Source organism: Copadichromis virginalis, linkage group LG17 (assembly GCF_057382275.1).
Source record: "Copadichromis virginalis isolate Kocher_CV1m ecotype Utaka linkage group LG17, C_Virginalis_male_GT1.1, whole genome shotgun sequence".
Lineage (NCBI taxonomy): Eukaryota > Metazoa > Chordata > Actinopteri > Cichliformes > Cichlidae > Copadichromis > Copadichromis virginalis.
In genome coordinates, this window is record NC_140634.1 from 5,441,098 (window position 1) to 5,455,957 (window position 14,860).

General features: G+C 40.4%; 1 protein-coding gene across 1 annotated transcript; it reads right to left on the minus strand.

Annotated features, from left to right (window-relative positions):
• Positions 1-4,180: 4,180 nt before the first annotated feature.
• Positions 4,181-14,498, minus strand: LOC146688857 (plexin-C1-like). Its single transcript, XM_085437316.1, has 16 exons — positions 13,405-14,498; positions 12,999-13,121; positions 11,639-11,773; positions 11,464-11,564; positions 11,279-11,384; positions 11,037-11,199; positions 10,787-10,889; positions 10,523-10,598; positions 10,094-10,135; positions 9,848-9,981; positions 9,154-9,333; positions 8,331-8,439; positions 6,000-6,179; positions 5,749-5,916; positions 5,046-5,136; positions 4,181-4,440 (listed from the first exon to the last, which is right to left on the minus strand). Exons 1-16 carry the CDS (start codon positions 14,407-14,409, stop codon positions 4,355-4,357), a joined length of 2,802 nt encoding a protein of 933 aa, XP_085293442.1. The 5' UTR covers positions 14,410-14,498; the 3' UTR covers positions 4,181-4,354.
• Positions 14,499-14,860: the final 362 nt, after the last annotated feature.

The window sequence follows — 14,860 nt, forward strand, 5'->3', positions numbered from 1 at the left end:
ACAGACTCGTTTTTGTTAGTACTCTCTGACTTTGTGAGGCAGTACAGGTATTCTTACCACTGCGGCTGAGTCCTGGTCCCTCTGCCTTGAGAAGGATCCACTTTGACCCTGAAGGGTGTCATTGTTATAGTCTAAACGCAAACAGCCTTTGTCCTGATGGCAGAGGACAAAGGCTGTGTTAGCATGTTACCTTTGCAGGTAATGCTCTTCAGTCATTTTTAGCCTCAAACAGCAGGTGGGTTAAATACGTTTCCCTGTAATATCTGTTTATAAACATGTTTGGAATATTTCTTTGACATGATCATATGTTTGCGCTCTTTACTCTCACACACACAGTTTTATGGAGCTTTACCTTGACCAGACTCTGAGCAGTCAACAGTGAAGTATGTTGTCTCGAAGGCTTTGAGGCCCGTCTTTGCCACTCCAGGGTCAGAGACCTTCACCTTGTTTGGATGACAGCCCGCTCCGATATTCAGCTCCGATATTCATCTGTGGGCACAAACACCAAAACTCAAGAGACTTCTCAGTGAGAAGAAAAGACAATCCCTGCATGCCAGAGTGAAAGTGAGAGCGTGTGTGAGTGCATACTCACCCTGAACGGACTCTCGGGGATGTGAACGTCTCCCCAGGAGACCATCACAGTGTGCTTCACAGGCTTACGTGGGGTGTAGGTGCAGGCGTATGTGCTGTTGCCATTATCCTTAACCTGGACATGCACAGAATTACCTTCACCATCCTGTGCAGAAGACAAGGGATTAGTTCAATCAGATTTAACACACCGTATTTTTTGGACCATAAGGCACACCGGATTATAAAATGCATTAAGCGAAACAAAACAGTCAGATAAGTCAAACTTTACTTAACTCTTTCTTCTTGCTTCTTCCTGTTAGGTTTTGTATTGTTGATTGTCATTTATGCTTAGAAATATCTACTTCTATAGGCTTAGAGTTTTATAATAAGTTGTAGATTGGTAGAGGTTTGATCCTTAATAGTCTGCAAACTTTGTGTGCATTCCAGAGCACTCTGGGAGCATGGGAGAGGTCGTACCTTGTCTTATTGTTTTATGGTAGGATAAACGTACAGTATGCGTACCGAACCGAAAGCACTGTATCGAACGGTTCAATATCGATACGAGTATTGTTGCACCCCTAATATCTATGTAGGCAGGGAAATCTCATCTGAGCAAGATGAGTAAATCCAGCCCATTTCAAAGATGGTTGGACGACAACAGTCACAACAGACTCCTTTGCCATCTATTAGGCCAAAAATGCAAAATTTGAGGCCCGCCTCGCCAGTGTCAGAATCTACGCAACTGCCAGGCCTTTTCGCATGATTCGTGCCCCAGAAAGGCAAACCAACCTACTCCAGCCCTACCAGTTGTAATTACACAACGTGGTCTTGTCCCTCTGCCGCCCATTTGTAAAAAAGTTGAATATACAGTGGGGCAAAAAAGTATTTAGTCAGCCACCGATTGTGCAAGTTCCCCCACTTAAAATGATGACAGAGGTCAGTAATTTGCACCAGAGGTACACTTCAACTGTGAGAGACAGAATGTGAAAAAAAAAAATCCATGAATTCACATGGTAGGATTTGTAAAGAATTTATTCGTAAATTCGGGTGGAAAATAAGTATTTGGTCACCTCAAACAAGGAAAATCTCTGGCTCTCACAGACCTGTAACGTCTTCTGTAAGAAGCTTTTCTGTCCCCCACTCGTTACCTGTATGAATGGCACCTGTTTGAACTCATCATCTGTATAAAAGACACCTGTCCACAGCCTCAAACAGTCAGACTCCAAACTCCGCCATGGCCAAGACCAAAGAGCTTTCGAAGGACACCAGGAAAAGTATTGTAGACCTGCACCAGACTGGGAAGAGTGAATCTACAATAGGCAAGCAGCTTGGTGTGAAAAAATCAACTGTGGGAGCAATCATCAGAAAATGGAAGACATACAAGACCACTGATAATCTCCCTCGATCTGGGGCTCCACGCAAGATCTCATCCCGTGGGGTCAAAATGATCATGAGAACGGTGAGCAAAGATCCCAGAACCACACGGGGGGACCTGGTGAATGACCTGCAGAGAGCTGGGACCAAAGTAACAAAGGTCACCATCAGTAACACACTACAACGGCAGGGAATCAAATCCCGCAGTGCCAGACGTGTTCCGCTGCTGAAGCCAGTGCATGTCCAGGCCCGTCTGAAGTTTGCCAGAGAGCACATGGATGATACAGCAGAGGATTGGGAGAATGTCATGTGGTCAGATGAAACCAAAGTAGAACTTTTTGGTATAAACTCAACTCGTCGTGTTTGGAGGATGAAGAATACTGAGTTGCATCCCAAGAACACCATACCTACTGTGAAGCATGGGGGTGGAAACATCATGCTATGGGGCTGTTTTTCTGCCAAGGGGACAGGACGACTGATCCGTGTTAAGGACAGAATGAATGGGGCCATGTATCGTGAGATTTTGAGCCAAAACCTCCTTCCATCAGTGAGAACTTTGAAGATGAAACGAGGCTGGGTCTTCCAACATGACAATGATCCAAAACACACCGCCCGGGCAACAGAGGAGTGGCTCCGTAAGAAGCATTTGAAAGTCCTGGAGTGGCCTAGCCAGTCTCCAGACCTCAACCCCATAGAAAATCTGTGGCGGGAGTTGAAAGTCCGTGTTGCTCGGCGACAGCCCCAAAACATCACTGCTCTCGAGAAGATCTGCATGGAGGAATGGGCCAAAATACCAGCTACTGTGTGTGCAAACCTGGTAAAGACCTATAGTAAACGTTTGACCTCTGTTATTGCCAACAAAGGTTATGTTACAAAGTATTGAGTTGTATTTTTGTTATTGACCAAATACTTATTTTCCACCCTGATTTACGAATAAATTCTTTACAAATCCTACCATGTGAATTCATGGATTTTTTTTTTCACATTCTGTCTCTCACAGTTGAAGTGTACCTCTGGTGCAAATTACTGACCTCTGTCATCATTTTAGGTGGGGGAACTTGCACAATCGGTGGCTGACTAAATACTTTTTTGCCCCACTGTACATCCCAACCTCTTTTAAGAACTCCAAAGAAACCAAATGTAACACGCACCAATCAATTCCATCTGATCTCACTTTCACCCATTTCCATCAACAAGCTGTAATGCTGTACCTTAAGAGTTGTTTTTTCCCCAACTCACCCCAACTGGTAAATGGCCTGTATTTGTGTAGCGCTTTACTTAGCGGACCCTAAAGCGCTTTACACTGCATTCAGTCATCCACCCATTCCCACACACATTCACACACTGGTGATGGCAAGCTACATTGTAGCCACAGCTGTCCTGACAGGGCGCGCTGACCACCACCACTAGGCAACGGGTGAAGTGTCGTGCCCAAGGACACAACAACCGAGACTATCGGAGCCGGGGCTGGAACCGGCAACCTTCAGATTACAAAACGAACTGACAACTCATGAGCCCCGATCGCCCTGTGGATTATGGTTTATTTTTTATGCTTCATTTAGTTAGTCCCGAGTTTATTCCATGTTACTTTCTTGCACATTTGGGTTCCCCTTGTGTCTTTGTCCTGTGTGTCCCTCTCTGTGTGTTTGGTGTATATGTGTGTGTCCTTGTGTCAAAATACTCCATTTTTCAGACTCTGAATTTAGTGTAAATAACATGAAAGCATCCATCCATCCTGCCTTGTATCAGTGGTTTGGGATGGTGGAGACAGTGTAATGGTGTTGGGAATATTTCTTTGGCAAACTTTAAACCTGGGCATTGTTTAAAAACCTTTAAACACAGTATTCATGCTGACCATGTCCAACCCTTCATGTCCACTGCAGTAACCTTGCAATGATATCATGGAGCAAAATCTGAGAGAAATGTTTCCAGCATCTTGTTGAATCTGTATCATGAAGAATTAAAGCAGTTCTGAGGCCAAAAGGGAGCCTAATCCAGTACTCCATCTATCTCCAAATAGACAGATAGCATGTAGTAAGGCTTTATATGGCTTTAGAGCCAAAAAGTACATATGTGACTTTCACTTAAGAGAAAGAGAAGTAACATACTATCTATTACAATAACTCTTATTGTTCTAAACATGCAAAAGGTTTAGCATACAATGTAAAAGTCTAAGACATTTTTGTCTGAAATATACAATTCCAACAATTGGTTCAGTCAGAGAACTATCACAAAAGCAGATATCAGAAAAATCTTTAATAGGATAGTGCTTGAACAAAATAATTCAACATTTCAAGAAAAGCCTTAATTAGTTTGATGTTTATATGACTCATGAAAAATATATGAAAGTACAAAAAATATATAACAACTGGAAAAATCAACTTTTAGTACAGCAACTCCGTGAAGACTGTCAGTCAGCCAGCAGAGACAGGAAAGAAACTTTAAACGTTATTTCTGTGGCACGTCTCTTCCTCCACAGATACATAAACACCAGCACTGAAAGACAAACGGTAACTGATTTAAATCAAGCAGAAAACTAGAGAGTTGTGGAGTAGAAAAGGTTTTCATGTGGCTCTATAGTGTAGGTGTAGGGGTTTACACACTTGCCTAATAAACAAAAGGTCCTTGGTTTCATTCTGAGAGTAGACACAAATGGGGCTTCAAATGGCATAAAACCAAATAGAATTTGTCTCACTAACCACTTTGGAGACTTGTGACATGTGAACTTAGCTTTAAAAACATCTATATAGCATGTTAGACAGCCCAGTTTGAAAGGACTGATAGCTTGTGCCAAGGAGGTTAATTATCATTTGTATAGCTCTTTTGTTTAGGACTTTTAACAAGCAGTTAAGGACAACTAACCATGTATCAGACACACTTAACTGACTATGACAAAATAAACCATTGAAAGGCCATTGTTCCTTTGGAGCCTGATTCCCTAAAAGGAATCTATAGCTAACAGCTAAACGAACTATAACGCTAGCATTAGTGTCGGCTCTGCAAAGTATTTCTGGTACAATACAATGCGAACAGCGACACTGAAACTAAGAAAAAAAAATCCTAGTCATAAAATAAAAAGCTGATGTATCAAAATCACGTACCAGCAATAACACAGGGTATCAACAGCAAAAGCAGCAATAGAAGGTGTGATGAAGGCTTACTGAGGCTTACGGTCCTGCTACCATACTTTATCTAGAAAACATTAAGGAAAGTCTCAATAGAGCAGCAGGTCAGAGATTTTCAAAATATTATTCATACAGTAAAAATCATAATGTCAAACAGGCTGTAAATAATGTTGTACAAGGATAGTTGACGTTATGTTAAAAGCAAAGAGCAGTTACATCATGCATCCATTCTGATTGATTGTGCTCCGCGTGAAGCTCAGTGAATAAGAATATTTATAGCACTATTTGTCTTTGAACCTAATCACTTGATATTATATCTGAAAGATATCATTTCAGTGCCTAAACCATTAGCAGAGTACTGCACCGTGGAGCTCTTATCACAATGATCCAGTCTTTAAGTGATGACGTATGAACCCTGCTTCCGGGTCCAAACCTCTCCATGTTAATTAAGGCTGTTGTGTTTTTAAAGTGTTTTAATGCTTTGTATCTTCTTAATCTGAACAATGAAAGAATTTAGACAGTTTTTAACTCTCAGTGATGCCGCAGTGTTTGTTTGACTTTGGGACCTGAAGTGGAGTTTGGACCCAGAAATGGCTATTGATGTCAGACTTAAAGACTGGATAGGTATGTTTGTCTGTCCATAAACAGTGCCTCGTGTTAGTATGAAAGAAAGATTTACCAACAACAGCTGAAATTCAACGTCGGGTGGGTTTTTAACCTCACAAGTGAAAGAGTGAGTCTCATCACTGGTTTTGTTTGTTTCCATGGCGCAGCGGTATTCCTTACTGTCTTGAACGCCCCACACTGATAACTCTGCTGTTGTCATTTCCAGTTTATCGACCTTTTTCTAAAACAACAACACAAGCAAAGACTGATGTTCTACGAGCTGATGTCACATGTTTGTGAATGTGCGATTTAAACATGCATTACCCGTATAGTGATGTGAACACTGTTTCCTGTCCTTGTGGCTGTGAAGCTGATAAACTCAGGGTCTGGATAGTAGGACATGTTTGTGGAGCAGGCCAAGGTTTGATTAGCTACTTTCAAAAACACAGTGCTGCTAGAAATCCCAGGACTGTTTTCAGCTGAAGGTGAGTCATAGGTGAGACTCTGCAATGAATTACATTTTTATATAAATCATAGACTCTTTATATAGCTAGCATGGTATGGTCATGATGGTGACATGATAAACAATGTCAATCACAGAATCAGAAGCGCCTCAACATCTATATTTCTAATGATTCAGCTTCTCTCCACAACTTGTTTTGTGCCAAATAATCTTACCGGTTACCCTCAATCTTCAACAAGGTGTTTATTTTAACCTTGCCTTTTTATTTTAATTTGACTCCCAATAAAATGTAAGTGATTTTTCTGATTACTGCATTTTTGTAATATCGTTGTTTTCTGAAACAATTCAACTTGATACACTACAGGAAAACTACAATATGTTTATTGTTTGGTTTTTTTCATTTGATTTTTAGACAGTACATGCTACACTGTTCCAAAAAATAGTAATGTCAAATTATTTTACTGTGTATTTTACAGTTGTGTACTGTTTTTCTAGAATATCATTACATTTACATAAGTAGACTGTGATCTGACACGTCAAATGTAAAATACCATAACATCACTGTAAATGTAATAAAACACAATTTACTTGTTTGTTAAATATATTTTGTTGTACATATGCATATCTAGATCGTAAAAATACATCCAGAAATGTCTCCCATCATGCCTTGGGACATGTGCTGCTGTTTAGATGTTCTTGTTTTATTGTTTATGGTTACGTTACTTTAAACTGTTATCTTGAATGTTGTGTTTACGCCGTGGTGCAGCGTTACTGACAGTTGTTGTTTTGTAGAGAGAGTGCTGTACCATGAGTGACTTCTGTTGTGCTGTTGTTGAACCTTGAGGCACATTGTTGCATCGGCAAATGTTTTAATAAGGAGCTCCCCTACCAGCTTGGGGTTAAATAACAAGCTCAATCTCTCTCTGTGAGCTTCTTTGTTAAGATTTCTCTGCATGCCACAGTGTAAAACATTGCACGGACACGCGTTGCTAATTATATATTTTGAAAAAGAAATGTAGAGATAGGAATTGCAATTAATATAAATAACATGATGCTAAGCATCGGCCAATGAATGTGAACTAACAAGGTCGCGGGTAACGCTGCGACCGTAGGAAAAAAACCCTAATATGAAGGTATTCTACTGTGCATTTTACAGTAATGTTCTGTTCTTCTAGAATATCATTAAAGTTACGTAAATAGACTTTGACTTCTCATTTTGAATGTAAATTAACGTTAAATCACTGTAATGTAATACAACATAATTTTCTTGATTATTAAATGTATCTGTCTGTACATATGCATATTTAGATTGTTAAAATACATTCACAAATGTATCATGATTTCACAAATATCTGTCCGTTATTTGAAAGATTGAACTGTTGAATTAAAATGTAATGCTATGGAAAAGTATATAACATGATCCCTATAAGCTTGTGTTACATCACATAAGTATTATTATCTTTGCTATTTAGGGCGTTTGTAGCTCAAGAGTTGGCAGCTCGCCTTGTGATCAGAAGATTGCCGGTTCGCGCCCCGGCTCAGACACTCTCAGCCGTTGTGCCCGTGGTCAAGACTCTTCACCTCCCGCCTATTAGTGATGGCCAAAGGGGCCAATGGTGCGATATGGCACCCTCGCCTCTGTCCCAGGGCATGCAATCCATTATTATTTAAACCAACTGTTAACTGTATATTTCTGTACATTTACGTATTATGATTCATATTTCCACATTCATTGACCTTGTTTATAGGTAATTTCATTGTTTGATCGCGTAAAAATGTTCCTAATTTAATGTCTAAAAGCACTTGGAAAAGGCAGAATCCCATGTCAAATTAGCGCAAGATTATTTTCATTACTGAAAATAACCGTATTTTTATGGGAAAGTTGTTTTATGTTATTTTACGGTCGTATTTTGGCGCCCCAGCTGCCGGAATATTACCGTTTTTTTTAAGATGTTTTTTTTAACAGTGTAACACAGCATAGAGTGTGGGGTTCAGAGCTGTTTTGGTGGCACAAAAAGAGGATGGTACTTTTATTGTTGTGTTATGGGTTAAGGGTAAGCTTCAAGCTGCAAGTCTGTGCATATGTACAGATGACATACTGTAAGAAGATTACTCAAGAGCTTTGGCATGCAGTGAGAGGGTGTATGTCATGTATAATAACTGTACTGGACACTGTGTGTGTACAGACCCACCTGGTAGCTGCTGTTTTTGGGAAGTGCAACTTCCTGCATGGCATGGCTGTGTACAATGCCTTCAACAAACTTCAGGTGGGACCCCCTGACTGTGATCTTCCTGTTCCCACTGCAGGACACAGAGAGCATAATTTTAGTCACAGCAGAGAACCTTTCAAAAGAATTTTGATTACAGTGACTCTAATTTGACAGCAAAACAATAGTTGACCACTGCTACTTAAGACACTGGTTACTCTTATATGTATTTGAGTATATATAAGAACAACCTGAGGATAATGAGGATAATCAGATATGATGCTGCAGACCAAAGTGTCTGATGGACTGAAACAAAGCATTAATGGATCACAGTAGTATTATTGGAGAGTTTAAGTACCAAACCAACGTGGTGGATCATTTCATAATGGAAGAAGAAAATGCAAGATAAAAAAAGAAGACTTCCTATGCAATACCAGTATGTGCGACCTCTGTAGAACGAGAAGGTTTAGTGTTTGTGAAAAAAGCTGAGAAAAAAGAGCAGATTTTAGATCCATTTTCTTTAGCACAGTGGTATATTTGTGATAAACAAGCAAGTTCTAGTTTCAGAAGACAATATGTTACAGGCAGTGCACTGCTTGTGTCACTTTAGGTGTGCTGCAGCTTCTGTGAAAGTTTCAGTTCCTCTGCCTCAGAGTTTGGTACTAATAACTAAAGTGAACTTGGGTATTTTTTCAGGTGACCTGTTCCCCAAAAACACGAGTTCCTCTTAATCATTCAAAGAAATTAACATTATCTGTTTTCATAACATCTCGGCTTTGTTGGGTGGTTTCAGTTAAATTAAGTGTACCTTATCCAGCTGCTGCTTGGAGTAGCGTTTGTACAGGATGGTGATGACAAGTATGTGATGTTAGCTTCGCCGTGGCAACTACCATCTGGGAGGAGAACACATACATTGACCACACCTTTGATATCTGTGCTGGGAATGTGGAACGTCACACTGACACCAGAGTTGTCCCAAACAGGAGACCTGACCAGAACACACACACAGAGCGAGAAAAGTCATCACTAAGATCATCATATTATGCAGAAAATCTGAACACAGACAAAAACTGATCAGTAAAATCTTCCACAGTATAATTAAGGATTTGTTTGTATGAAGAAATGTGTTTTCCAAACTTAACGCATCTACTGTGATTATAAAATATCCTGAGGAATCCTTTTAACACAGCAACTGACAGCGATGGACTTCTTCAAAGCAAAAGCACAGGAAGCACGGCGGAGTTTCATTTTTCCACTCTGATACCAAACAGTCTCTCTGAGCACCGACACTGAGAGGCAAATAGTGCATCACTCGTACCTGTACTTTCTGCAGCCTCTTCCAAAGCTAAAAGCTGTAAAGCTAAAGTTTTTTTTTTCAATTGTCAAAATTAAATTGTAGAATATTCAGTTTTAAATATGTCTCCCTGTTTGGAATTGTTTCTACACTTTAATAAATTCTTTCTAGTCCAGGAATCATCTTAGTTATCTGTAAAGTGACTCACTCTTTTGGAGCACAGTCAGTGTGCGTCTGGATCTTCACTCCTGACACGTCACCAAGGTTATGACCTAATAACACAGCATGGTTTGTGCCATACAACGACACCACATTGGGAGTGATGGAGAAGATCTCTGGGATCTGAAGGTGAAACAAAAAAATAATCAGATTAAAATAATTTCCTTCTTCTGCCATTAAAACCTCTACTGGATCAGTATCAGAAGAACAATAAAAAAAAGAGCATTACACTCACAGAAAAGTTCTTCCCAGACTCCAACGTTTGGCAAACACTTTCCTGTAGCAGAGAATGAATTTATCCTTGAATCACAACACTGTGCAGATGCTATTAGAGCTGATCTCAGACATGTTGTAGCTAACATTAGCTTTGTTCAAAACGTTTAAATGGTAGGAAACAAATAACCTGAGTATTTCCATTTAGAAACTGAAGTGAATCCTTTTACAATGAGGGAAATCTAAACTCTATTCATCAACTAGTCTAGCCTCATGACCTACTGCAAATGACACTGAAGAAAATCTGAATTTTTAAGCAGAGTTTATGTCTCACTTTCTACACATTTACGCAATATTGTTGGATTGGAAATGTTCCATACAACAAATGCACAACATGAAATGTGAAAAACTGCTACAGAAATCCATAAAAATACGATAGTTTCATTATTACATCAGTCTCTCCTTGGTTAGCCCAGGAACAGCTGTTTCTGCTCCAACCACAACCAGCCTTGATACACTGCTGACACCTGAACAGAAAACAATCATATAGGATCAGAGGACTTTGAATGTGCCTCATAGAACTACTCATAAGATTCACTTATTTTATTTCATCATATTTATTTTGTATGACTAGGACATGGTTATTTTATAAGTCATGGGAATGATTATTTCAGTCTATGATTATTTGTTATCTTTATAATCTGACTGGACTTACAAGATAGAAGTTGGAGGTCCATGGATGTCAGAGCAGTTGGTTAATTTCATTTGTTCTGACAGGAGTATTTTTCCAAGCCTAAACTTTACTGTGACATGCAGGCCTGTAAAATAAATATATATATATATTAAATGATGAATTTCAAATGAGTTGGACCAATATATAATAATAAACAACAAAAGATTCAACTCAATTTGTCAAATGTTTCAAATCAAGACATTCCTGGGATTATTTATCAAAAGTGACAAACCATCAGGAGGAAGTGTGTGATCAGACAGGTAGCAGGTGCACTGGGGGAACCGTGGAGGGTTATTCCCAATACAAAGGTGGCCAGAAATTGCAGAGAACTGGCAGGTGAAGTCAGACGATACTTTCTGGCCCAAAGTCAGGTGTGTGTGGATTTTCAGTGAGATCTAAAATCGGAAGGACATAACTGAACAATAAATGAAAACCAGAAATGATCACAGTCCTGAGTGTGTTTGTAAGCTGTACCTGTCCGTTTGTGTCCTTTTCAACTTTGTGGGAAATCATTTTGTGTTGGGACTCATCAGGAATGGACAGCCAGTCTGAATCTGTGCAGTCATCTTCAAATGTGCAGCTGGGAGAAGAAGAAGAAGAAATGATCACCAAGTTCAAAATTGTTTGAAGACGTCAGCTGCAGATATTGTTTCTCTCACCTGCTTTTAGAGCCACACCAACCACAGTATGGATCCTGTGCAGACCAACACTCCTGCACATTTGTGTACGTGCTGCACTTTGACACAGGAACTCGCTTCACCTAGAACAACAAACACTTTAAAATGCAGCACAGGTACATGTGACGTTAAGATAATCAGTAAATAATATAAGTACCTGGTTTGTAAATGGCACATACACATGTTTATGACCCACTGGATCCAGATGCAATTTGAAAAACACTTTGTGGTCATCACTGGTCCTGTAGAGCACCGTGGGACAGGCAGCGTGATACTTCCTGTCCACAGACAGCTGACAACAAGAAGGTGATTATTTCTGAGACACTGTACTATTGTTTCTGTACTCAATGTTTTTTCTTCATTTATTTAAAATAAAATGCTTTGTTTATTGGTTTGTTTTTCTCAAATCAGAAGTATCAGAAGAGTGATTAATCTGTTTATACCTTGTTTCATGGGACAGTAAGCAGAATTTAAATCATCTGCAAATTGGATATACAGTATTGAGCAATATTTAATCAAAAAATCATGCAGAGACAATGTATCAAATGTTAAATGTTACAACTTGCATTCAGAAAAACCATACAGCTTCTACATCCCCATCATCATCAAGTTAATCTTTGTTTCATCTTTCCAAAGAATATTTTCCAGGTCAAAGCCAACTGTTTGAGGTCTCGTGTCCTTCCTGTCAATAAGTGCAAAATTATTTTTTGTATTTACATTCTTGAAGGCATCTCTTGATTTTAGAGTTTGATAAAGAGAGGTTCAAGACAGGTTAGTTCAAGACTAACCAATGAAACAATGCAGAGATTATCCACTGTAATGACCTTCTTCACTTGCACTTACATCTCTTTGGAGACCAAATGCTGAGTTCCAGTAAACAGGTTATAATATATTCCACTAAATAGCTAAATAAAGAACAAAGAATTCCCCACTCACTATTCTCATACTGTTTCCCTGCCTCTGAGAGTACACCTTTAATGGTTCAGGACTGGCTTCTATCTCTCTGGTATACGTTATTCAAGTGGCTGGCCAAAGCTGTGAGTCTTTGCGTGGAACACTCAGGTATGGACAGCTTGCTGCACTTATTAGCCATCTTGTTCTTCAACTGATCTTTTTGCATCTCCAGTAGTTGGCTAACTTCCCTCTGTGCTGACTTAGCCTCTATATTTGTGTTCTGCCTCATCAGTCTCTAGTTTTTATAGCAGTTGCTTCTTCCAGATGTTGGAACACTGAGCAACAAGTTGCTTTGTCATTAGTATAGATGTCGTGTGCCAAAGAATCCTCAAGTCCCACATCCTCTTCATGTAACCTCTTCTGCTGTGATTACTTGCTTAGTAGCATTCCAACTGCTCGCTATTCTCAGCAGTTATCGACATTTGCCTTTGTATTCCAGTTGCAAACACACTCATCAGTGTGTCCTGGTTCCTCAACACCTGATGCAGGCCTTGTTTATCAGAATGACTTTTGAGACCGTATGGTATTCAATTTCATATATAAAAAATTCCTTAATTCCTTACCTTAATGAGCAGCCCATCTTCTGTCCAAATATAGAAAACCATCCAGGCATTCTGCCTCACTGCCAGCACTGAGGTCATGTAGCTTTGCCTGAAGAGGACTGCCTTTGGTTTCAGGATCTTTGGCTGACGCAAACAAAACATGAGAAACCAGAAGACATGAACACTACTGCTACTGAAAGCCTTATTGAAGCATCTTGCTGCGTTATTATCAAACTGACCCAAGTTTATTGATGTTATCTTTTGATAGAAGAATGTATGTGTGTGAGAGTGAAAGAATGAATTTTGGCTTGTACGGCCCCTCATATTAATGTTTTACTTGCATCACTGACCAGAGAAGATACTGGAGCAGCAGGTGAGAACAATATCAACAGTACAACCATTAAATCAGAGTTTAAAAAGCTCTCACCGTCACTTCTGATGGCACAGAGGTGTAGAAGTCTGGATCTCTGTCAGTGTTCCTGCTATAATCAGGGCTGATGTCAAACACCATTAGCTGGGTGTCGGTATCTCCTCCATCCACACTGAAAACGCCGCTCCAAAGCACCGGCTGCTCCCCCGGGATGACCGAGGAGGCCACAAGTCTGCTGCTTTGACTGTCAGAGACACTGAGAGTCGCGCCCCGCAGAGACTTGAGCGTATCAGTTTTGCTCTTTTCGCCTTCGAGCCAAATGAGACGGACTCTGTTTGTTTGAGCTGAGAGCGCGTTGGAGAACAAATAGATGGTTGAATTGATCTGAAACCCGTCAACAAACTCCACATCACCTTTACTTTTGATCCCAGGTGTGCCTGAAGCTCCATCAGTTAGAGAAAATATACCTCCACCCTGTTTGTCATCTGCATCCTGAAGATTGACAGTCTGCCGATTAATACCACACTTATTGTTTTCGGGCTTTTCTGTGTTTTGTTGGATCGCGGTCAGAATGTAAGTGTCAGCCTGAGTTTTCTTCTTCACATCCACCAGAAAGCTGACTGACCTGCTGCTGCGCTTCAGAGGACCCACCTGGATGTGTTCTCTGTGCAGAAGCTTGGAGATGTTCTTCAGGTCCAGAATCTCGCAGTGGCCGCAGTCATCGTCAGTCACACCGCAGCTGATCAGCGAGTCATTCTTTGTGAAAGGCAACAACACGTTGATGCTGAAAGTTGCGTTCCACTCAGCTGTGTCAGAAACCCGGTAAAACTGCACATCATCCTGCTGGTTTCCGGTCTTTAAGATTCCTCTCTGGGTCAGACTGTTGATCAAAGTCAAGTCGTGGCTCAGCTGGTACAGCCTCTCCTCTGTGGCGATGTAAAGCATGTTGGGGGTCACGACAAATTGGCGGATGTCTCCATCAAAGTTGAAGCCTTCATCCTCCTTCTGGCACAGACCCAGTTCTCCAGAGAGAACAGAAAGCAGAGCGAGCAGCAGGATCATCTTATAATAACGATAATTCTACCCAGGACATGCTCACACAGCGATGCTCTGCGTGGCACTCTGCTCTCTGACACTGTGTCTCTATACTTGTGCGTAAAGCTCAGAGCGCACAGCTGAAAAGAGAACTGCTGGAAGGAGGAGGGCTGGAGCGTGCCAAGCGAAAGTGAAAATATTTGAACATTTTCACTCAGCAGCTTTCGTCTCATTTCCACCCCGTACCTCTGTACAGGCCAAAGGAACCCAGATGTGTCCCATAGTCAGTTACTTTCTGCAGCAAGTTTGCTCACTACGGTTTACTTCTTACTGTTCCAAACATATTTAGTTTTAGTTTCAGTCTTAGTTTTGGTAATTTTTTAGTTATTATTGTATGGAGGTCTTATGTTAGAGGCAACAATCAGCAAAATCAGTACAGTATTACAATAAAAGCACACACTGTTGAAATAGTTGTGTA